General features: G+C 35.0%; 2 protein-coding genes across 2 annotated transcripts; one reads left to right on the top strand and one right to left on the bottom strand.

Moving 5' to 3' along the window:
• The first annotated feature begins 8,469 nt into the window (after positions 1-8,469).
• Positions 8,470-10,528, top strand: LOC133189848 (uncharacterized). The gene has a single exon (XM_061325240.1). It carries the CDS (start codon positions 8,470-8,472, stop codon positions 10,351-10,353), a length of 1,884 nt encoding a protein of 627 aa, XP_061181224.1. The 3' UTR covers positions 10,354-10,528.
• A 4,034-nt stretch (positions 10,529-14,562) lies between these two features.
• Positions 14,563-20,960, bottom strand: LOC133190100 (EGF-like domain-containing protein 2). Its single transcript, XM_061325570.1, has 10 exons — positions 20,901-20,960; positions 19,585-19,713; positions 19,302-19,418; positions 18,856-19,088; positions 18,523-18,674; positions 18,009-18,151; positions 16,715-16,799; positions 16,347-16,545; positions 15,813-16,149; positions 14,563-15,442 (listed from the first exon to the last, which is right to left on the bottom strand). Exons 1-10 carry the CDS (start codon positions 20,950-20,952, stop codon positions 15,231-15,233), a joined length of 1,659 nt encoding a protein of 552 aa, XP_061181554.1. The 5' UTR covers positions 20,953-20,960; the 3' UTR covers positions 14,563-15,230.
• Positions 20,961-22,626: the final 1,666 nt, after the last annotated feature.

Here is a 22,626-nt window from a genome sequence, read left to right as displayed (position 1 = left end):
CCGTTTTTCCTAAGATACTGACAATTACTACTACCGTTATTGCACTTCCGTCCCAGCTAGTGCACATCAACAAAATTTACCCTAGATGCGGTTGATTTAATCGAAATATTTACAAATCGGGGGCACATAAAATTTAAATGGAAATATGAGAAGGAAGAAGAATGTGTAACAAATTTATTGATGTATGCATATTCCATGTTTTCTTATGCTTTAGATAAATAATCAGGCGAAGTTTAAGCGAGGTGAGGCAGACGACGAGAAAAGAGTTGCAAGCCTTCTCTCTTTATGTATCAGTCGAAAACGGTATATTTAAAAACAGCATATAGAGACAAAAGAGTTATATTATTGATGATATATAGTGCATATTAGAATATAAAAATAGGGAAAAGGTGACTCGACCCCAGATTTAAAAAGAAAAAAAAATTGAGAAGGGGGGGGTCCATACCCCAAGTGCCTGTGATTAAATATGAGATAATCGATAATGTGCACTACTGATAAATCACGTTATGGCATAATGCTTTGTTTGTATAATGCTACTGGATTTTATTCGATACTCTATTTGAATTCAACAAGTACTTTGTAGCTGAAACTTTTCACTTTGTTACTTACTCCATTTATAATAAATTCCATTCAATATCTTTAAAAAAAGAAGAAATATATAATACATACATGTAATTCACTTTTATTATTTTACTCTGTAAAATATAAATTGAAGAAAATTGTTTATTTCAATAACTTTTTGTCCATTCAGTTGAATCTGGTCCATTTGACAGTGTTTTACTTCATATAGGTCCATTTGGGTAAATAGACGCAACCTGTATTCCCCTTGTCGCGTAGCTGCAGTGTGTTCACAGTGTAGTGCAACATCTTGTGCTGCTTTAACGTATTTCTGTGAGTATAATTAATTTTTTTGCATTACTTATGCGGAAACCGCCAATAAAAATATGCGGAAATTTCATAAATGTCGGTTCTGTTCACATTTAAATACATTCACCCCCTGGTAACTGTTCTCAATAACTTAATATCCCATTGTCGCAAACCACGGCCAAAATGTACGATCCTCTCCCATTCTGGTAGGAGAGAGCTATATGCGGACTCCGGACCGTGGCTTGAGACGATGCTAATATCCTGGCACAATATCTTATGTGCCATAAGGTCCCTTTGTACGAAAGCCTAGAAGGGTCAAAAATGGAAAGTGAAAAAAAAAATTAACACCAAAAAGGTCGTAATAACGAGATAAAAAGTCGTACGAGATAAAAAGTCGTACAAGATAAAAAAAAAAAATCGCAATAACGAGATACAATGTCGTAATTACGACTTAAGAAAGTCGTAATGAGATAAAAGTCTTTATTACGAGATAAAAAGTCGTAATTACGATTTCATTAAGTTGTAATAATGACTTTTTATTTCGTTATTGATATCAACTTTTTATCTCTTAGAACGACTTTTTATCTAGTTATTAAGTCGGAATAACGACTTTTTACTTGTAATGACAACTTTTTATCTCGTTAGTACAACTCAAGTAAGTCGTAATAACGACTTCATAATCGCCACTTTTTATCTTTTATAATGGCTTTCTTTTGTCGTAATAATGACTTTTTATCTCGAAGTTATTTCAACTTTCTCAGTCTTCGCCAAATCTTTTTTTCAATACATGCCCTTCGGGCAGGTTTAACCACTTATTACACTAGCCCAAACAAATATTTACATGCCCAGAATTTTATCAAGTAACTTTATTCTTACTTGCCTTTTCATGCCAAGGAAATGATCTGAAATCCATTTCTATCGATCTATTGTCTCACCATTAATATTGTTTTCAACCTGTACACTTTTTGTGTCTCCTTTGCAAAAGAGTTCCTTGGAAGTCACGTATTGTTTTCAACGTGTATACTTTTTGTGTCTCCTTTGCAAAAGAGTTCCTTGGAAATCGCGGTAGAATAAACTGTTGTTAAAATTTTATTTCGTGCTCCACTTTAGATAAAAAATCAGACTTCTAAGTACATTTAATGTTATTGGTATTATTTAATTTGATAATACGGAGGCTTAGGCCTCAGAATTTACATGCCCTTCGGGCTTGTAAGTATGCAATTTCCACATTCCCGCTCTCAATTTTACCAGGTCCCGGGCTTCGGACTCCCAGGATTTGCCGAAGACTGCTTTCTAAAGTCATAATAACAACTATAAGTTGTAATAACAACTTTTTATATCTGATTCAATAATAGTTTATTACGACTTTCTAAAGTCGTAATAACGACTTTCTTAAGTCATAATAACGACTTTTTATCTCGTTATTTTGACTTTCTTAAGTTGAAATTACGACTTTTTATCTCAATATTGTGACTTTATCTTGTTATTTGCGACTTTTTAATTCTTTTTTTTCATTTTTCTAATTTAACCCTTCTTGGCTATTGTACCTTCACCATATTGTGATGCTAGAGAAGATTTTCAATTTTTTTTTAATCTTTGAAATGATTATATAAAATTGTATTCTCTGTTGATAAGTTGACAGCTTGTTAACCAAGTAGTTCACTACTGCACTATCATTGACTTTGAAGCTGCAATAATGCAATGATTTTGTGATAGTGCCAGGATGTTGATAAGATGACGCAATGACAATGGTGTGATAACATGATTAAGCAATAGCAAGCATCACTTCATCGTCATTTTATCACCCTTTTCTTCATCATTGCGTCATTTTGTTATCTTCATCGTACCATTGCATCATAGAGCTACAGTGATTCATTTTGATCTGCGTCCTGCATAAATTGCGCACAAATTTTGCTAAGGACGCATTGTTTCAACAAATGTGCATCCCAATGGACGCAATAAATTCATAGAAGGACATTTATTATTTTAAATTGTTTCGATATAATGACCAATTGCATCATATCCACGTGCTAAGTGATATGCATGAGCGATTTTACCAGGTATCAGTTTGCCAACAACAGGTCAGATTTCACAATTCACTGTTAAATTACAATAAACAAGCAATTATCAGAAAATAATTTAAAGTTAGATAGCATAGTTCGATTATGTCTTCTGTGGAACATTTCTAAGCGTATACTATACCTTTGTATTTAACGAGGCCTAGTCTAATTTGAGTACGCATGACTTTACGCAGCTTTTTAGTTTCATGCAGTCGTAGATGCAACGTAACAGCTTTCCTAAGTATTGTAATTTTAATACAAAATTAACATTATATTACATTATCTGTAATGTTTATGAGTCATACAATGTGCTTTTAAGACAATAATTAGGAACAAACGCTGAAATGGCTTTCACAACATCACTGTTTTCCAGTCCTGTAAGCAATGCATGACGCTGAAGAATAACGCATGACTCGCTTGAGTATTCAAAATGTCTATGGACATTTTAATAAGAACTGTTGACTGCATCAAAAGAAACATACCAGCAATGTATCTAACATTGTTTTTTAGCTCACCTGAGCTGAAGGCTCAAGTGAGCTTTTCTGATCACATTTTGTCTGTAGTCCGTCTGTCTGTCTGTCTGTCTGTCTGTCCGTCCGTCCGTCCGTCCGTCTGTAAACTTTTCACATTTTCGACTTCTTCTCAAGAACCACTGGGCCAATTTCAACCAAACTTGCCACAAAGTATCCTTGGGTGAAGGGGATTCAAGTTTGTTCAAATGAAGGGCCACGCCCTCTTTCAAGGGGAGATAATGAAGAATTAGTGAAAAATTAGTAGCATCTTTTAAAAATCTTCTTCTCAAGAACCACAAAGCCAGGGCAGATGAAACTCATGTGGAAGCATCCTCAGGTAGTGTAGATTCAAGTTTGTTCAAATCATGACCCCCGGGGGTAGGGCGGGGCCACAGTAGAGGATCAAAGTTTTACATAGAAATATATAGGAAAAACCTTTAAAAATCTTCTTCTCAAGAACAGCAAAGCCATGATGAGTCATATTTATATGGAAGTATCCTCAGGTAGTGTAGATTCAAGTTTGTTAAAATGATGACCCCAGGGGTTAGGGCAGGGCCACAATGGAGGATCAAAGTTTTACATAGAAATATATAGGAAAAACCTTTAAAAAATCTTCTTCTCAATAACAGCAAAGCCCTAATTGGTCATATTTATATGGCAGCATCCTCAGGTAGTGTAGATTCAAATTTGTCAAAATCATGACCCCTGAGGGTAGGGCGGGGCCACAATGGATGATCAAAGTTTTATATAGAAATTAGGGATGTGAAAATATTTATTTTCTTTAGTCGAATATTCCATTGCATTATTCGAACGATAGTCGAATATATTCGAAACTTTTTCGGAAACTAAATTTTTATTTCAAACTTCAATGGTACATGACATATTTAACCCCAAATCCCCTTTTCTTAAATTTATTAAAAAGTTACATCAAATGTTACACACAGATTTTCACATGGACCTAAAATGTGGATAGCGTGTTTATATTTACTAAATATAGACCGCTAATTCACCAAAATGTATGATTTCCCCATCAATCATGTTCATAAATCGGTCTGTAAAGTCGTTTTTTTTAGGAAGCATAAAAAATGACAGTACGATATATTTTTTTAAAAGCTTATTAAAACGAGGGGGCACACACGGTGTCTGTGATAATGTTAAACATTTGAATATACTTTTTGTACCAACCATCAAATGCCTTTAAAATATGTAAAAGAATATTAATTTTATAATAATTACCATAGTGTCCAAACATTTCACGGCTATAATGGGTACATGGTATGAGATCAAGTCCAATTAATAATTTTACAAAGAAAGCGCAGTAAAGCGAGATAATTTTATTACAAAAACAACATATCAATTGACAAATAATTCTCGCGGAAGGGAAGCATTTCTAATTACTGTACTCTCTACATGTAAAGGCAGTTTTTAATGAGGAAAATTATCTTATCGTCTGTGTCTGAGGAAAGACAGTTTCTCAATTTTAGGATGAGAATTCCATCTCTTTATCACTCTTTTATTGAATTTATTTATTCGAATGTCGTTTCGTTATTCGATCGTCGGTCCATTCGACTGATAGTCGAATAGTCGATTATTCGTTGACATCCCTAATAGAAATGTATAGGAAAAATCTTCTTCTCAATAACGGCAAAGCCCTAATTGGTCATATTTATATGAAAGCATCCTCAGGTAGTGTAGATTCAAGTTTGTTCAAATCATGACCCCCCAGGGGTAGGGCGGGGCCACAATGGAGGATCAAAGTTTTACATAGAAATATATAGGAAAAATCTTTAAAAATCTTTTTCTCAGGAACAGCAAAGCCCTGATTGATCATATTTATGTGGAAGTATCCTCAGGTAGTGTAAATTCAAGTTTGTTCAAATCATGACCCATGGGGGTAGGGCGGGGCCACAGTGGAGGATCAAAGTTTTACATAGAAATATATAGGAAAAACCTTTAAAAATCTTCTTCTCAAGAACAGCAAAGCCATGATGAGTCATATTTACATGGAAGCATCCTCAGGTAGTGTAGATTCAAGTTTGTTCAAATCATGACCCCCCAGGGGTAGGGCGGGGCCACAATGGAGGATCAAAGTTTTACATAGAAATATATAGGAAAAATCTTTAAAAATCTTCTTCTCAATAACAGCAAAGCCATGATGAGTCATATTTATATGGAAGCATCCTCAGGTAGTGTAGATTCAAGTTTGTTCAAATCATGACCCCCGGGGGAAGGGCGGGGCCACAATGGAGGATCAAAGTTTTACATAGAAATATATAGGAAAAATCTTTAAAAATCTTCTTCTCAATAACAGCAAAGCCCTAATTGGTCATATTTATAAGAAAGCATCCTCAGGTAGTGTAGATTCAAGTTTGTTCAAATCATGACCCCCCGGGGGCAGGGTGAGGCCACAATGGAGGATCAAAGTTTTACATAGAAATATATAGGAAGATATGTTCTGATGAAGAACTGCAAAGCCATGATTAGTCATTTTGATATGGAAGCATCCTCAGGTAGTGTAGATTCAAGTTTGTTAAAATGATGACCCCAGGGGATAGGGATGGGCCATAATGGGGGATCAAAAATTTTACATAGGAACATATAGGAAAATATCTTCTTCTCAAGAACTGAAAATCATGTTTAGTCATTTTGATATGGAAGCATCCTCAGGTAGTGTAAATTCAATTTTGTTCAAATGATGACCCCCGAGGGTAGGGTGGGGCCCAATAAGGGGATCGAAAGTTTTACATAGGAACATATAGAAAAAAATTTCTTCTCAAGAACAGAAAAGCTATGTTTAGTCATATTGATATGGAAGCATCCTCAGGTAGTGTAGATTCAAGTTTGTTCAAATGATGACCCCTGGGATAGGGAGGAGCCACAATGGGGGATAAAATTTTTACAGAGGAATATATGGGAATTTTTGAAAAAATCTTCTCAAGTACAACAAAGCCATTTGTTAAAACAAATTAAACAAATTATATATTGACATAGAAGCATCATCAGGTAGTTTAAAATTCAAGCCCCCCCCCCCCCCGTAATCTTTTCAGTACTGAACTGATTTGTGCTTTTGCCTTGCCAATGTGCTCAGGTGAGCGATGTGGCCCATGGGCCTCTTGTTTTACCACAATAATTCATTTGCTCTGATACATGTGATATATACAAAAAGTATACCGCAATATGGCAAATTTAGAGGTATTGGGTATTTGGGAAAAACTTTGTAATAACTCCTAAACCAACCCAGATGGTCAACTTTTTTGAAATATCACAGTTTGATGACTTTTTCTAATAACTTTCATGTATTTGATTGAAAAGGAAATCCCTAGAGCAGAAAAACATGGGGAAAATGTGATAATTTGGCGCTTTTCCAACAAATACCTATAGGGTCAATAGTAAATTTGACAACTTTTGAGATCCCCCCCCCCCCTAAGAAATCGGGATGGTAAACATTCCATTATTTTATCCTAAAATAATTATAATAGTAAAAATTCATGCAAGAAAATCTATCAAAATCTCTAGGGTAGAAATAATTAGACTTGGCTTCGTTAAGCTGTATATTGTGTATTATAATTTTTTTCTTTAGCATGTTTAGAAGCTAAGACGTATAAATTTTGATAATTTTTCTTTCTGACTATATTTCATTTTTTAAAAAAACTTAAACTTACTTTACTTCATTTAATAGAATCTGTGCTTTTTATGACAAGATCGTATTTACGATCTAAAAATAGAAACAAAGTGCACAGTTGACAATATATTATTTTTATGCCACAAAATCATGTATTCTTACTTCCAATTCAATAGTAAAAGTATAGACCATTCACAGCTACAATAAAACATTTGCACTTTCGTGCAGTAGTCAATACCCTTTTATATTTCACCAGAATTTCCTCTGTAGTAGCTAATATGCGGTACCTTCGGATTTGGGCATATTGATTTTGGCATGGGACTCATTGTTGTCATTAAGAGGGGTCCTTTGGACCCATGATAACCATTTTCAAAATGAATCACTGGAGCTAGTAAATGCTCCATAGTGCCATTGCAGTCGTCTAGTGCCATATTGTCATCTCTCCATTGAATCAACCCAAATCTCGATAGAGCAATAGTAGCTCTGTGACCCAATCAGGATTCCAGAGTTATTCCTTATAGAATCCGAATATATAGCCATGTAGTTCACCAGTTCTCCATCATGGTTTAGTTTGATTGCACAATATGATGCTATGATGGTGCAATAGCATGATGAAGTGATAGCATGATGGTGCAGTTGTGCAATAGCACAATGGAACTAAAGGACAAGAAGGCAATAAAACCATGAGTGTTGAAATGATGCTTGCTATCCCTTTATTGTGCTATCGCACCCTCTTCATAGCACCATTGTGTGTCATCACACAGTTATGTCATCACCACAGCACCTACATGTTCAATAGTGAACTATGTGGCCCTTCCCAGATTCCATAATTTCTAAATATTGTCAAACCTGTCATAGCAGCCCTCGGTATTTATCAACTTCCTCTCATCAGGACCCATTGAAGGGTATAATCATTATCATATTCCTGTAGCAATTCTAAATTCTAGGGCCCAGGAGTAAAGAAAATAAGGTACAATTTAAATATTGAAATTCAATACATGACCAAGTTAGCCCCTATCCTGGGTTATGTCGAGTGATAAAGGGTTAACCAAAACTCCTAAGCAACTCAGTGCTGAAGAGGAGGGCTAGATTGAAACAGTACTGCATCTGTGGTAGAACAAATCTTAAGGGGCCAATGGTTCAGTAACTGGTTTTACCCAGGGTGTGTGGGAATATCTCTGGTCTGTGGTTAGTCCATACCCTACTTCCCTATATATTTACCTGGAGTGCTCAGTGCAGTCAAGTTGGATGTAGTGATAGCTTGTGTAGGTTTGGGCAACAATGGGGAGCATGTGCAAATATTGGATAAAGAGTTCATTTTTGTTAAAATGAAGAAATAAAATTTGCACTTGAATTGTCTCTATTTGCATATATTTAATGTTTTCCTGTGTTTTGTAGGCCAACAGCTATGGATAGCCCTAATCGTATCTTTGAACTCGAGGACTTTGAAGAAAATGATGATATTCTCCAGAAGCCTGTAGTGGAGGAGAGGCTGCCCAAAGCAGATCGAGGCAGAGTACAGGGGCAAGGAAGAGGACTGTTGAACTATATAACGGGAGATAAAAGAATACCTTCTGTCGGGAGAGATAGGTCGAGTCTGCTGAGCAAGGTAGAGGAACTTCACTGTCATGAAGAGTTATATGGATTAGGAAGCAAGTCGAGGGACTCAGGACTGATGAATTCCAGTACACCAAAACCAAGTGGTATTAATAGCAGGGACCTCTCAGCCAATGACAGGATGCACCTTGTTCCAGTAGGAGCAGAAGACTGTATGTTGGATAGGAACCAGTTGGTTGTGAACCAATCTCAAGGATACTCCAAGTGTGCCGTTCGAACCTGCAGTGCCAAGTTTTCAGGTGCCACTCCCATGTTTACTCACATATGGGAATTTCATGCCAAAGGGATAGATGATATCCCAGTTTTTCTGAATTTTTTAATGGAGTTGGCCGAAACTTTGTGGTTGACACCACAAAGTGTTAACCAAGATGCCACTTTAGAGCAACTCCGCCTTTGGGTAGAGCAGAGAATGGGGAAAGTGGAATGGAGTTTTTCAGTCCAGATCCGAGAGGTCATGTATCGCCTCTCGATGCACTTAGGGGTGAATCCTCCATTGGAGACTCAGCTAAGACAAGTAAGAATGGGATGGTCACCGCATGTGGCTATGCTAGCCCATCCACTGGTCATGGCAATCCTGATTAATGGGGCTAAATTTATGGGAGACTGGTATGAGTTGGATCAATCTCAATCTAACTTCAGAGAGTGTTGGGAGTCTGAGTTGCCAGAGCACATTGTTGGAGAATGGCCTAACTCTCAGGTGCTGGTGGTTCAAGACAGTATGCCAAATTCCCTGAAAGAACTGGAACCTGCCTTGAAGAAACCTGTCTTTAATGCGTCTACTCTGCCAAGTTTACCAGTGTCTAATGTAAAGTGTGTTAGCAGAAGTGATCTCCATTCTTGGTCGAGGGACACTGGTTTACCATTGTTGCAGGTAGTTGATTGCCTGTGGCATCCTGGAAGGATGCCAAGTATCTGGGGAAGGGATGTTAACAAGTTTTTGAGCGACGATAAATGCCCAATTGAAGAACCGGTAGGTATTATTGGCGGCTGTGTAGGTTATGGTTTCCACGAAGAGCCATTACCAGATATCAGTAATTACTGGGTAGTAGCAAAGGGGATACGCCCAGGAGAGGTAGACTTTGCACTCCCCAGGGATGTAGCAAATGTGGTTGCGACCTGCCGGGATAAGAACTGGGTGGTTGGAGACATAGGGTTGGATTACTCAGAAGTCACGAGCCAATGTCAGCAGAGGTTCGTGTTGGCGGAATTCTTCCGCAGAGCTGATTTTAACGCAGGAATGGTGTTATTGTTGAAGGGCTCGCCAGATGACCCTTTGGGTCTTGTACCCACTCAAGATTGTCTTACGCTTCTGGATGGATTATTTGTACCGACCCTGGTGCCAGTATACTTGCATAACTTTACCGGAGGACCGGAGCAGGTGAGAATTTGGACGAAGTCTGGCCGACCTGTATTCTTCGGGGTGAGTGGACACGTCACAGAAATGTCAGCTGTACAGATAGCAGGGGTACAGGAGATTCCAGGTGACCGATTGTTAGTGGAATCAAATAGTCCCAACCGACAGTGTGGAGTTGAATTTCCGATGAGTCCACAACTTATCGGGAAAGTTTATCAGAAGATTGCAGAGATTCGCAATGAAAATGTGGCCCAGCTTGCTGGAAGAGTTTATCAGAATTTCCGGATGTTCTTTGAACCACAGCTGAGAGGAAACCTATGAACTGGAGGTGTGTCTGCCCTCCAGCAAAGGGACTGTATCGGACTGTCCTAACCCTCGAGATACCGAAATAGAGCAACTCTGATCAGTGACTCTGTGAATTGTTATATTAACTTTGTAATAATATTATGAACATTTTAAATGAGCATTTTATTAAAAATACATCTTAATATTTTAACGTGGTTTAAAGTTCACTATATTTTTTTTGGTGTATTTTCATAGTTTATTCCTTTGGAAATGGGTTGCCCTTTTCAAGATCATAGCGGCTACTTGGCTAAACAAAGGGCTATAATCTTGAATGATATGGAAGTCTAGCTGCTACATGAAATATTTGACGCTTGGTAACAAATCAAAGACGAGTACCTATTGCATTTTCTTTTAACGCACATTTGCTCTTGAATTTGATCACTTTGCTTCAAAAATGAATTAAAACTGAGATATCTTGAATTTAATAGCGATTCTCTGTAACCACTTAAACTTCTTTGCCACGCATGGTCACCGATTTTGATGAAACTTTGCGCATTATTACAACCTGACACCAGAAACATATATCAATTAAAATTTCGTTGCTATGTGTCTTGGTTGCCATGGTAACAGCCATAAAAGTTGTAAAAATAGAGATTTTCAGCTACTTTAAATCTTTATTAAGCCTTGATAAAGACTAAGAAGAACAAACAAACCATTCTCCCAAAAACATGACACCTTGTTGCCACTTATGCTATAAAGAAACTATTTAGAATTTATCTCTAAGTAAGTGGTAACCATGGGTACATTTTGAATACATTTTAGATGCTGAAAAACGCTCAATATTCACAAATGATAGATGTTACATGATCAAACTCAATCAACAACCTAAGGAAAACAATGAAAAATATTTGACCTTATGTAATTAGGTATTGGCAATATTATTCTAAAAATAACTTTCATGGTTGCCATGGTAACACAGTGTCACCATGCAAAATATGTTGCTATGATTGGGTTAATGCTACTATCTTGAGGAAAAACAATAAAGTTCATGACTGGCACATATACATCCTTAGGACCTTGCAACACCTATAACATAAGAAAAATTGAGATTAATTGTTACTTTGCAGTGCAATCATGGAAACAACGTACTAGTTGTTTAAAGTGATATTTTTTTGCTGCTTTAGGAATTTACTAACCTTTTAATCAAGAAACGTATTATTTGAATCACCTTGAATAGTACTTATCTCGTAGAACTAAAGTTGAATATATTATATTGATAAAGGTTGTTGAAAAATACAACACTGTTGCTATGGTTACCAAGAAGAGAGAATGTTCGATTTTGTTAATTTATGTCAATATTAGACCCTATGTGCCAGCTTTTTGCATCCAGTTAGAGATTGGGTGGTATCAAAATTGAAAGTCAGGTTAGTTGTTGACATATATCAATAATTAAAGTTTTGGGAATCTACTTAAAAGGGTACGTATCCAAGGAAACAGAGTATTTTTCAGATTTTTATGCATGTTTTTTTCGCCTTATTTCCATAGCAACGCACTATTTAAAGAATTGAAATTGAATTTTTTGAAATGTGAAAATTAGGGTCACACCAACGCCTTTAACAATTGATCATCAGTTATATAGAAATATGCTTTTTAAAAAGATAGGATAAGATTAAAACACTAAGATAGTAAATTTAAAATCCCTTCGTGGTATTAAAACCATGGCAACCATTGCCAACCTATAAGAAATATCATATTTTGTCCTTGGTATATGTTACAAGGATCTCTTGTCTATTATTTGCTTTCATTTCAACCTAAAATTGTTTTTATTCTTAAGTGTATGACTTTATAAAATTAAATGAACAAAATTATTACTTTTGAATACATTGTTTCCATAGTAACGTATGCTATAGTTGATTTACCGAAGATGTTTATCACGCATTCAAGACACCAGGCCTTCAACTTTCGGAAACAGTCATTGCCACTTGTTTGCTTTGCCGCAAACGTTAACTGTGGGACTCTGAACATGTTGAAAAATGCCATTTTTCTAACTTTAGGATATGTTGCTATGGTAACCATGACACGTAGCAACCAATTTTTGCCTGATTTTAGTTTACAGTATCAAAGATTTTTATCATAGAGATTTTGGAGAAATTCTATGACTATGCGTGCCACAGCTCCTTTATAAAAGTTCAAGTCATTACAGAGAATGGCTCTTAAAATTTGTCACCTAGCGGCTATGTTAGCGTTCCGTTTAATCAGTAAAGTAATGTTGGCCGCTAAGATCTTGAAGGCTGTCCTGATATACATTAGCTAGGTTACTTGTACAGCTGTAGTAGGGGTACCGCCAATAAAGTATCAATTTTTGTACCATTGTGTTTTCTCTGGTGTCAGACCCGTAGAAACGGTTTCAAAAGTGTGTGGGGAGGGGGGGCAACTTCCCAAAGAAATCTGACAAGCTCCCCCCCCCTCAAAAAAAAAATTGACCAAAAGTGGGGGGGGGGGGGCAACTTCCCAAAATTATCTGAAAAGCCAAAAATAAAAGGTAATTTACTGTACAAATCCTACAAATTGCCAGTACTCAACCTTACAACGTCAAAAAGTGAAAGGGGGGGGGGGGACCAGCATCAAAGGCAAATTTACTATAGCAAAATATTATACTCAGAAAAACAGCCCCCCCCCCCCCCCACCTGCGTTCTACGTGCCTGGGTGTAACTTGAAGACATAGCTGGGTTTAAAAATAATGTAAAAAACACTGATAAGAATGTAAGGTATCGCAGTGCAGCATCGGTTCACGTATAATCCTATTTATATGATATAGGTGCCTAGTAAATAATTTGCCTAAACAAAACACTAATTTACAATAAGATAGGAAGTTATCATTTGAACAATTACAAATGTTCTATAACTAATCAATATATTTTAGCAAATGATAATCATTCAGACTAAAGATATTTTAGAATTTTACTCCTAAGGTCACCTGACACCCTTTCGATGATCAATGTTTTGTGTCTGTGTATTTTTATTATACCGTTTATGGCTAATTAGTGGGAAATATGAGGTGTACTAAGAAAAGATATTAAAACTATAATCATTATTATAATTCCAAATTTCGTATTTTAACATTTATTTTCTAGTAATGAAAATAAAAAAAGGTACAGTGTATACTGAATCAGAATTTTAAGTTAGAATCAAAATAAGAAAGTTTGTAAAAGTGTCAAAATAAAATAAAATTAAGAAATAATAATAAAATTGGAGAATTTAAAGAAGATATACCTAAAATCAGAATATTAATTTAGAATTAGGAAAACAAGAAGTTAGAACTAATATAATAATTTTGCCGACATATAGATTACTATATATAGAAAACATAGCTACTATATACTTGTTCCCCCTCAATAAAAACGTCTGATGACCTTTTTTTTTTTTTTTTTTTTTTTTTTTGCTTATCAAGGAATTTGTGGTAGTTGATAGTGCCCTCTCAACTGAAAATTTATGGATGTGCCCCCCCAAACCGAAATTGCTTCCTATGGGCCTATTTAAATAAAAATGTTTTTAAAATATGGAAAAATAAGAAGTTAAAATAAGAAATAAGAATATCGAAAGATAGACACTGGAATCCACCCCATAGATGATTATCGAGTGTATTGATAATATATAAGGTACTAAAATCATGCTCATGTGCATTTTCACATATTAATAGGATCTATGAGGGTGGCTGTATTATCCAATGTACGCTTGTAAAAGTTGTCTCCTTTAGCGAGGTCAATCAACGCAAAGGTCAGAAGGGAAAGACACATTTCTCCTTTTTCTACTTCAAAACATCAATTGGGTCTGCTCCGTTAAGTTTACCGAGTTAAAAAGATTTTTACCAGTCATATGACAAAGTTGCATCAGAAAATTACAAAGGCTACTTTGAGAATTCTATGGTTTTTTTCCCCCCAAAGGGACCAAGGGAGAAATGTTGTTTTGAAATTTAAAAGCCGAGGAGTTGCCCGTTAGCACGGGGTTATCCTGCATCATCCACGACAAGAACTTTCACGGTAACTGGATAATTAGCTCAAGGTTCATCGTCCCTCTGATAAGGGGGACAACTCTCACTGGAATAAATGACTATCATTTCCTTATAAAATATTCGAGTGAAGAGGCCATTTCCGTCAAATTCTGCACCGTCGCCGCTAGAGACGAACCTTAAGATCGTCGCCATTTTGTATTTACACTATGTCAACATGCACACAGAAATTTTGTTTTTAAAATTTATTGTTTTAAAATAGAAAATGGCTATATACAAATTGTAAGTTGTTAGTCCCTAATACATAATATCATATCTATAACACCATTAACAATAACAAATTATAAAATTTCCTTCCATACGTACTTTCATACAACCCGTCTTACAAGAATAGATATTTTCACACAAAACACCTTTAAATTCACTCGTATTTCAAACATATTGATTCAAACGTACAATCTTTTTAATTGTAATGCCATGATACGACTCCTAAAATATTTAATTAATTTTATATTCAACAACAACTCATGTACACGAAATTACTTAATTTTGAGGACGTAAAAGGAGAAAAAATAAAAAGTCCAATTTATTATTATTCGTGAGTAAAATATTTTCCTTGTCATAAGTATTTGTAAGAAAGTAAAAATTGTGGTTATTCTTTGGACTGATATGTTAATCAGCAAAATAAGCTGAACTAAAATACACACTAATAAATTGTAATTAAGGTTTTCTTCTGCTGTATCTTTAAGATGTAGCTAACTTTTGAATAAATGAATAAAATTAAAGATTTAAGATAGCTGCACTTTAAATGAAGCAGAATGTCAAGATTGTTTAAATGGTGAAACCAACAAAGGATTTAAAATGTGAATCATTATTACTTACTGAATTTAAAATCATATGGTCATTAAGCTTGTAGTTTGGCATGAGGAAGAAAAAATCTAGGCATATGTGACTCACTTTCATTTTCACGGCAATTAAACTTGTGTCTTAATTTTAGAATGGTACAAGACATTACAAGACAGGCTACTAGTAAAACAAAGACAAACGCAGACATAACTATGATGACAATCAGGATCTCCTGAGAGCGGAAACATGTCTTTTCTTCTGCTGGTGATTCTAAAATAAAGAAAATATGGATATTATTATCTGCTAAACATTTCAAATAAAGTCTAAAATATAACCTACTAATCATATATAGTTGTTGGGGTCAATGTTCAGTTCATACAAATTACCACTGCTGGCTTGGACTCCTTATTTCCAAACAAAGACACACCCAATAAGAAATATATTTCTTTGTCACAAATAAGTAAAAAGTATACTAGTCTATCCTTCAATAGACCGACAAAGTATCATGTGACTTACTGGGCATTTCCTTAGTCGATAGATTGCATAAATAATTCAATCAGGACAGTTGGAGTTTGAGTGGAAAATAGATAGTGCCTATCAAATTACATTAAAACATACAAACAAGTGTTATTCAATATACCTGTTGTTGGTGGAGGTACACTGGTTACTTGATTGGCACGCCATTGAGATTCAAATGGATCAACAACAGAAATCTTAGCAGAAAATATTTTCCCTTCTTCCCCTGATGCTGCTCGCCTTCTTCGTCTTGCGGGGGCAGGAGGGTCGGTAGGAACCGCATCAAGTGGAACATCTGTAGCTACATCGACGGGAGCTCCGCCATCAGCTGGGGCGACACCAGGGACATCAGTAGGAGCCACATCAGTGGGAACTGCATCAGCTGGACCATTTGTTGGTGCCACTGGCGCAACATCTGTTGCTGCAGGGGCAGCGTCGTCCGCTGCAGGTGCCCCACAATTCTGTTAAAAAGACATTTATTGTTAAAAAAGGGAATGTGATAAGAGGATGACAAGTAACATTGTCGTATACAAGTGTTTGAAAATATGAACGTGCTTTAAATGTTATAAGAAAATGTATTCAGATATGATATTTTATGAACTCTGAAAGAGGATGTCAAAAGGCAGACACAGACGATAACAGACAAGTGAACACATACCGGATTACAATCCTCGCCATCTCGGCAGATTTTTAATTGACAGTTGAAAGCTACGTTTCCTGTACTTTTGAATTTGAAAGCGTAGATAGGCAAGATTGCAGCAGCAACTTCTCCTTCTCCTCTGACGGGATGGGTAATTCTAGTAAGAGTTTGTCCATCAGTATTTACCATTATAGCGGCTCCGGCTTCAGTAGGACATCTGTCCAGGAAGAAAATATGTAGATATGTAGCTATCTAAGATTTAGGTTGAAACTCCTTCAAATCTGGCACAAATTCATAGCCCAAACATAAAAAGAATATGAGATCCTTGGAGTGTATTTTTACATGTAATTATATTTATCCTCAGAGTAAGAACTTTGAATACATACCCCCTCTCCAAGAATTGAAAACTATTTCCGTTTTCTAATCTGGTATCATTTGCAGTGCAGTCCTCCATTCTCAAATTTTTATACACTGAAAATGAAAGAAAAAAAAGTTTTCAGACTACCTTTTCTATATCATTGTCAGACCATATCTATATGATAAATGAATTCCAGATGATATTTCGTCGCATTATATTTATGTCAAGTATCATCCATATCCAAAGTTTTAATATACATGTTCATATAGCCATAAGAAATACCTATGAAATCCAAATAGGATCACACAGTCACTATTGCACCATCGAGATTTGGGTTGATGGTTCAATGGCACGATGGTGCGATGACAATATGGCACAATGACGCAATGGAGCAATAGCACTGTGACGCAATGAGATAACACAATGATGTAGAAAGGATGATAATATGACGATGAAGCGATGTTTGCTATTGCTCCATCATGCTATTACACCACTGCCATCGCGTCATTTTATCATCATTCTGGCATTATCACAAAATCATCATGGCACTACTGCACCGTTGCGTCATCGTCATCACCATCGATTCCAAATTCAGTGCTCGATAGTGCAATAGTGAACTACTGTACGTGGTTGTTGTGGATTTGTTTCTGAAAAAGGAGGCATGTGGGCGAAAAATCAAACACAATATACAACTTAACTCTAAATTAAATACACATCATAAAGCATACATCTACTTTAGTTTATGCATCACTGCTGCACTATTTTTGTTAATTCTTTCGTAACCAGTAACTAAATTATTTTATTCAGTTTGTTTTATTTTTAAAGTCGTTTTTAAGCGACTTTTTGATTTCATATCGATACAAATTTTCATTAGTGATTTAATTCAACTTTATGTATTTACATTAGATGTACGTACCAACGTAGGAAATATACATGGTATGCTTTAAACTGATGCTTTGGATGTAAGGATATTGAGATCCTGCGTACTTGCCTATAGTTGAGTAAAACATACACATTGGTGTTCGTTTTTTGAAGGAATTCTGCCATTGTGCATTCCCAGACCCAGTGCAAATTAAAACTTAAATCAAAAGGAACCCAGTAACTTTGAATTCAGTGAACACTTGTGTTCAACAAGACCCCAGTCACATTTATAATAGGTAGAAAATTTAAAGTTTGATCTGCCAGAAAATGATAAGTCCTCGAACTATTTTTTCTATGCTAGTTTATTTCATTCTGCCCATGGTACCCTTTAAGCGTGTAAATACAGAGCATGCAGAGGGCATGGGTTTGTGTTTGGCTTTATTCATGTATGTTGGTCTCACCTGTTTCGTCATCCAGATAGAACCTAAGTTTGATGACGTCACCGACATTGACTTGACCGGTAAGATTGGTGTCATCTTCATTGAGAACATTCATTCTGACAGGGGAATAATCACCGTCCTTCTTATCCGTCTGCAGATTTCTCCTTTGAAATTAATAAAATAAACCTGAAGTAAGTCTCTGAATCAATTTCTTTTCCCGCGCAAAAACGATTAGAGTGGTTGAAGACTATACCGTCTCAGATGTTTATTCGTGCAAAGCAATTACTGTCTGTGACGTAAACAAAATAATAATTATAATTACTCGCAAACGGTGTTTCCATAGTGATATATAATCAGTCAAGTCTATTTTATGTCGGATTACAGGCAGAAGCCTTTGATTCAACTTTACAATTGACAGACGCCTGTATAGCCGTATTCCTGTGCCATTTTAAGTACTTAAAAGTTTTCAGTATACAGTGACTGATATTTTGATTGAAGTTCTATCATGAAGATTAGAAGTTGCCTTGTTACTCACGATTTATCAAGATCGACCTGGTCAAGTCGAGTACCCAGTGTGTAATTACTGGTAGAGTGGATACAGACAAATGTTAATTGTTCATCATAGTCTGTTATAAACATTGTACTATAGGTCTTCACAATAACGGACGAAAATACAGAGTCTCCATTCTGAAACCAAAAAATAGGTATATTGCTAAGACAATGTTCAACTTAACCTTGACAAATATAAAGTATCATACTCAAGGTCAAAAGTGACACGGTTGTGTTTTTTTTTAATCTTTCAAACCATTATTTCAAGAGTAAATCGTAAATACTGTTTGTTTCGATAGATTTTTTAAAGCATACCCACCTCATTTACGGTTTCATTCAGTGTTGCGTTTATGCATGGACTGGTTCTGTCAAACGGAATAGTGAATGTATATGGTATATAATTGTCAGGTCTTGCTGCTGTTGCAGTGAATTTACACTCCTCTGGTACCACATCATCGTTGGATCCGTCCCTCTGAGAGTAGATCTCTCCCCTAAAACCGTTTGGTACAATCACTGTGATATCAGTCCCCTCTCCACGGCATTCCATGGAAGCTGCAGAAAAGTTGTACATTGAATATCTAAATTAATGATCACATATTTCTCTTCTGTAATCTCATATATAAATAATTTTATTTATTGGTAAATGTATTTGCCCAAACGAATTCAATATTTGTTGTATTTCATGTTCAGAAATTCCATCAACCGACATAAGAATAAATTGTTGTAACAATTTTTTATATTTTATTGGTCTTTAAGAAGACTTACAGATAGGAGTTTCACACTGGGCTCCAATATAGTCGGCAGTACAGAAACACTGGTCAGTATTATAACAGGTACCACCATTCCTGCAATCAGCTGCGTTGTCATCGGGGCAGATAAGGGCTACAAATTACAATAACATTCGCATTTCTCAAAATACTTAACAAATCAGTGCATGTTTTGTATAGTAGATGCTTACAATGTCTCGTGCATTCAGAACATATATTGGTTTTATATTTGTTGTGGCTGTTTAGATAGGTTCTTTTAAATTTACTTATTCCCTACTTACCGGTCTCAAGCCCACAATTGTACCCCTCAAATCCTGGTGGACAGGTACAAACTCCAGAGTCGCTGTCACACGTTCCCCCATTTAAGCATCCCCCAGTTAGCCTATTTCGACAATGCCACTTTGCGAATACTGACAAAAGAACAGTAATATATGTTATTTGTACCTTATCTCAAGACACTGAAACCTGATACAAGATAATTCATTATTTAGAATAGTTTAAATTTAAATGCATATATTTCTAACCTATTTTACCCTTAGTAATAACCATCATAACACGAAAGAGTCGTTTATATGTTAAGATCGTAGGATACCCAAAATTCGGAGAAAGTGGGGATTTGATCATACTCCTTTCTTTTTTGTTTTAGGTTTAAATTAATTTGTTACAAAATTGAATTAGAATATATTTGAATTTCTTTTGGGTAAATTTCTACTTTTTTTTCATGTTTTTGTATTGAATTTCAATTTAGATATAAAAGAAAAAATTTGGGGAGAATGAAAAAATAAGGCTGATTTTGGGGGATTTTTTTTTGGGGGGGGGGATTATTTTTCCTGCACAAATAGTTCGACAAGTTTCTATAACATATCTTTTGAGTATCATATTGAAAGCTTTTATATATACATGTATATATATCATGATAGAATCTTTAAACATTCAAGTTATCCCGAAATGACTGTTTTTGGGTGTTCTGAAAATTGTTCTCGATTTAGGATGACTAAACACACGAAACACACAAAAAGTATGTTTACCATGTTAATTGTAAGAATAATTGTAGGACAGTTAAGAGGAATATATTTACATTTGTATTTGTTTTCTGTTGTAGATTAGATTGATTTAGTTTTTCCTGTCAGAGAATAACAGCAGCAAATCAGGATATTGCTAACAATACACATATCATTTCAAAAACAGCGTGACTTTTGTGGTCAACAATCGAACAACGAAATTTGGGCACGTTCCAAACGTAATGTTATGATTTTCAGAATTGATTCCCGGCTTATTGAAATCTGGAGTTTCTGCATGTGTCAACCGGATCATAGAATCCTTTAAGGGTCACGTGGTTCTTTATGATTCTTTGAACTCTGAAATCTTCAACCTTCTTATAAACTCTTCTGTCCAAACTTCATTTCTTATACTATACAATATCGCAATTAAGAGAAAGATTTTTACAATCAACGAGGTCATTCAACCGTCATTGGTCATTCTCTTGGATTAAGTAATCCAATCAAATTGATTCTAGTGGATATACCAAATTTCGTTGTAGGCTTGTTGATCAAAAAAAGGCAAGCTGTTTAGAAAGTTATATCAAAATGATACTCACCAATATTTACAAAAAGGATGAATCCAACAAAAAGAATTTCTTTAAGATTCATCGTTTTTTTTTTTTCTAGAAAGAAAAAAAAAGTAAAATGTCTACGAATTTTTCTCAGACCTTTGTTTTGCAATGTAATAACCTATATGTATATCTGCAAAAAAAAAAAAAAAACGCGCATGTGGTTTCATATTCATAAGTTGTGTAACCTTTACATAACTTTTGAAAGTCAAAAAATAATGAGTTTAAAATTAATTAATATTGGCATTCCTAATGTAGGTGTTCCCTAACAGTTTCAGCATTTTCTGATGTGTTGGAATGCTTCCCTAATGTCATTCCTTCGCTCATTATCTTTGTCATTAGTCTGTGCAAAACAGTCAGTAAAAGTACACAGTGTAAGGTTCCTTCCATAAAATTTACATATTGTTGTTTTGTTAAACACTTCATATACAAATCACTAGTGAAAACTAAATATGTTATTTAATCATGTTTAATGCAGTTCAATTATTCCTTTCTTTTTATTCTCAAAAAAGTTGCATACACATATTATTATATATACGTAGATATAGTGTAAAAAAAAAAATCGGTAATATCAAATTAACATGCGTAAATATCAAAAAGTTTACGATGCAATTGGTGCATGATACATCATTTACGGAAAATGTTTTAATTTTTTTGTGTATAGTTATAATAAAAGAACTTAACAAATTGATTACAATTCTCGTTCCATACAAACATATCTCTAAATTGGTTCAAAATACATTAATGAATGTAAGCCAGTAGACATTTACTATATAAAGTGTACATTTACCTTGATAAGTTTTGACCCCTTAAAGTTAAACACAGATAATAACATAATTATTCTAGGAAATCAATAGATATACACAAGTATTAATAATGGTGAGGTAAGGCCAATAAAGTTGAAGAAAACCACGCCCTTGTCCTTCTAACAGTTACACTATATAGCTAGGTGTAACAGAATTGTAAGTGTCATCACTCCCACATTTATGCATAATTTTAAAATGAATGACGTTGTAAAATAAAATTGTTCCAATGTACCTGCTGTTTGAGTTAAAAGTTATTAATGTAAAATAAAATCAGAGCTATTTGAAATGACAGAAAAAGAAATAACGAGTTTTGGAATGAAAATAATAGCACAAATGAATTAGCAAAGAAGAACAGGCGAAGTTACATCCTAGTATATATATCCCACGTTGTCTGGTTTGAATCTCTTTTTGAAAATGAACTTTTTTCAGCCCCTCATTCTTCTTTTGATGCAAACCAATCTTACAAATGGATCACTTCAAAAACTTAATTTACTAAAAGATTACTGACAGATAATGAACAAAAATCCATATAGGAAGTATTTTATCTTTTATTAAGTACATCTTATACATGTATTACTTAATATTTAAGAGATGTTTTCTCAGATTGAAAATTTTCTGCAGGAAGAAATTTCATTTAATCAGTTATCACGAATTTAACAATTTAACATAACTTATCCACGAAATAAAAATGAAAGGAAGGATAGATTTACTGGTTCTTAGAGTAGTTTTAGTGTCATTTGTGAATAAATACAGATAAAGTATAAGGCAATAGTTCACTTTATGGCATTAAATAGTTTTCTTCATTTGTCTTGAAAATGACAAGGATATTACCTTTTTTTAAATTGTTAAATATTGTAATAAATAAAATAGATGTGACTCATTAAATAAATAAAAATAATCTTAAGAGT

Source organism: Saccostrea echinata, unplaced genomic scaffold (genome assembly GCF_033153115.1).
Source record: "Saccostrea echinata isolate AGI-Se365-2 ecotype Australia unplaced genomic scaffold, CSIRO_AGI_Sech_v1 ptg000020l, whole genome shotgun sequence".
Taxonomy (NCBI): Eukaryota; Metazoa; Mollusca; class Bivalvia; order Ostreida; family Ostreidae; genus Saccostrea; species Saccostrea echinata.
This window is presented reverse-complemented; position numbering and strand designations above follow the sequence as displayed.

Excerpts from the sequence above, each read along its gene's own strand:
- LOC133189848 (XM_061325240.1), top strand. The coding sequence starts at position 8,470 with ATGGATAGCCCTAATCGTATCTTTGAACTCGAGGACTTTGAAGAAAAT.
- LOC133190100 (XM_061325570.1), bottom strand. The coding sequence starts at position 20,952 with ATGAATCTTAAAGAAATTCTTTTTGTTGGATTCATCCTTTTTGTAAAT. Across the intron at positions 16,800-18,008 it reads CTATCTGGATGACGAAACAG|TGTATAAAAATTTGAGAATG; the intron begins GTGAGACCAACA and ends TTTCATTTTCAG. Across the intron at positions 15,443-15,812 it reads TGTACCTCCACCAACAACAG|AATCACCAGCAGAAGAAAAG; the intron begins GTATATTGAATA and ends TCTTTATTTTAG.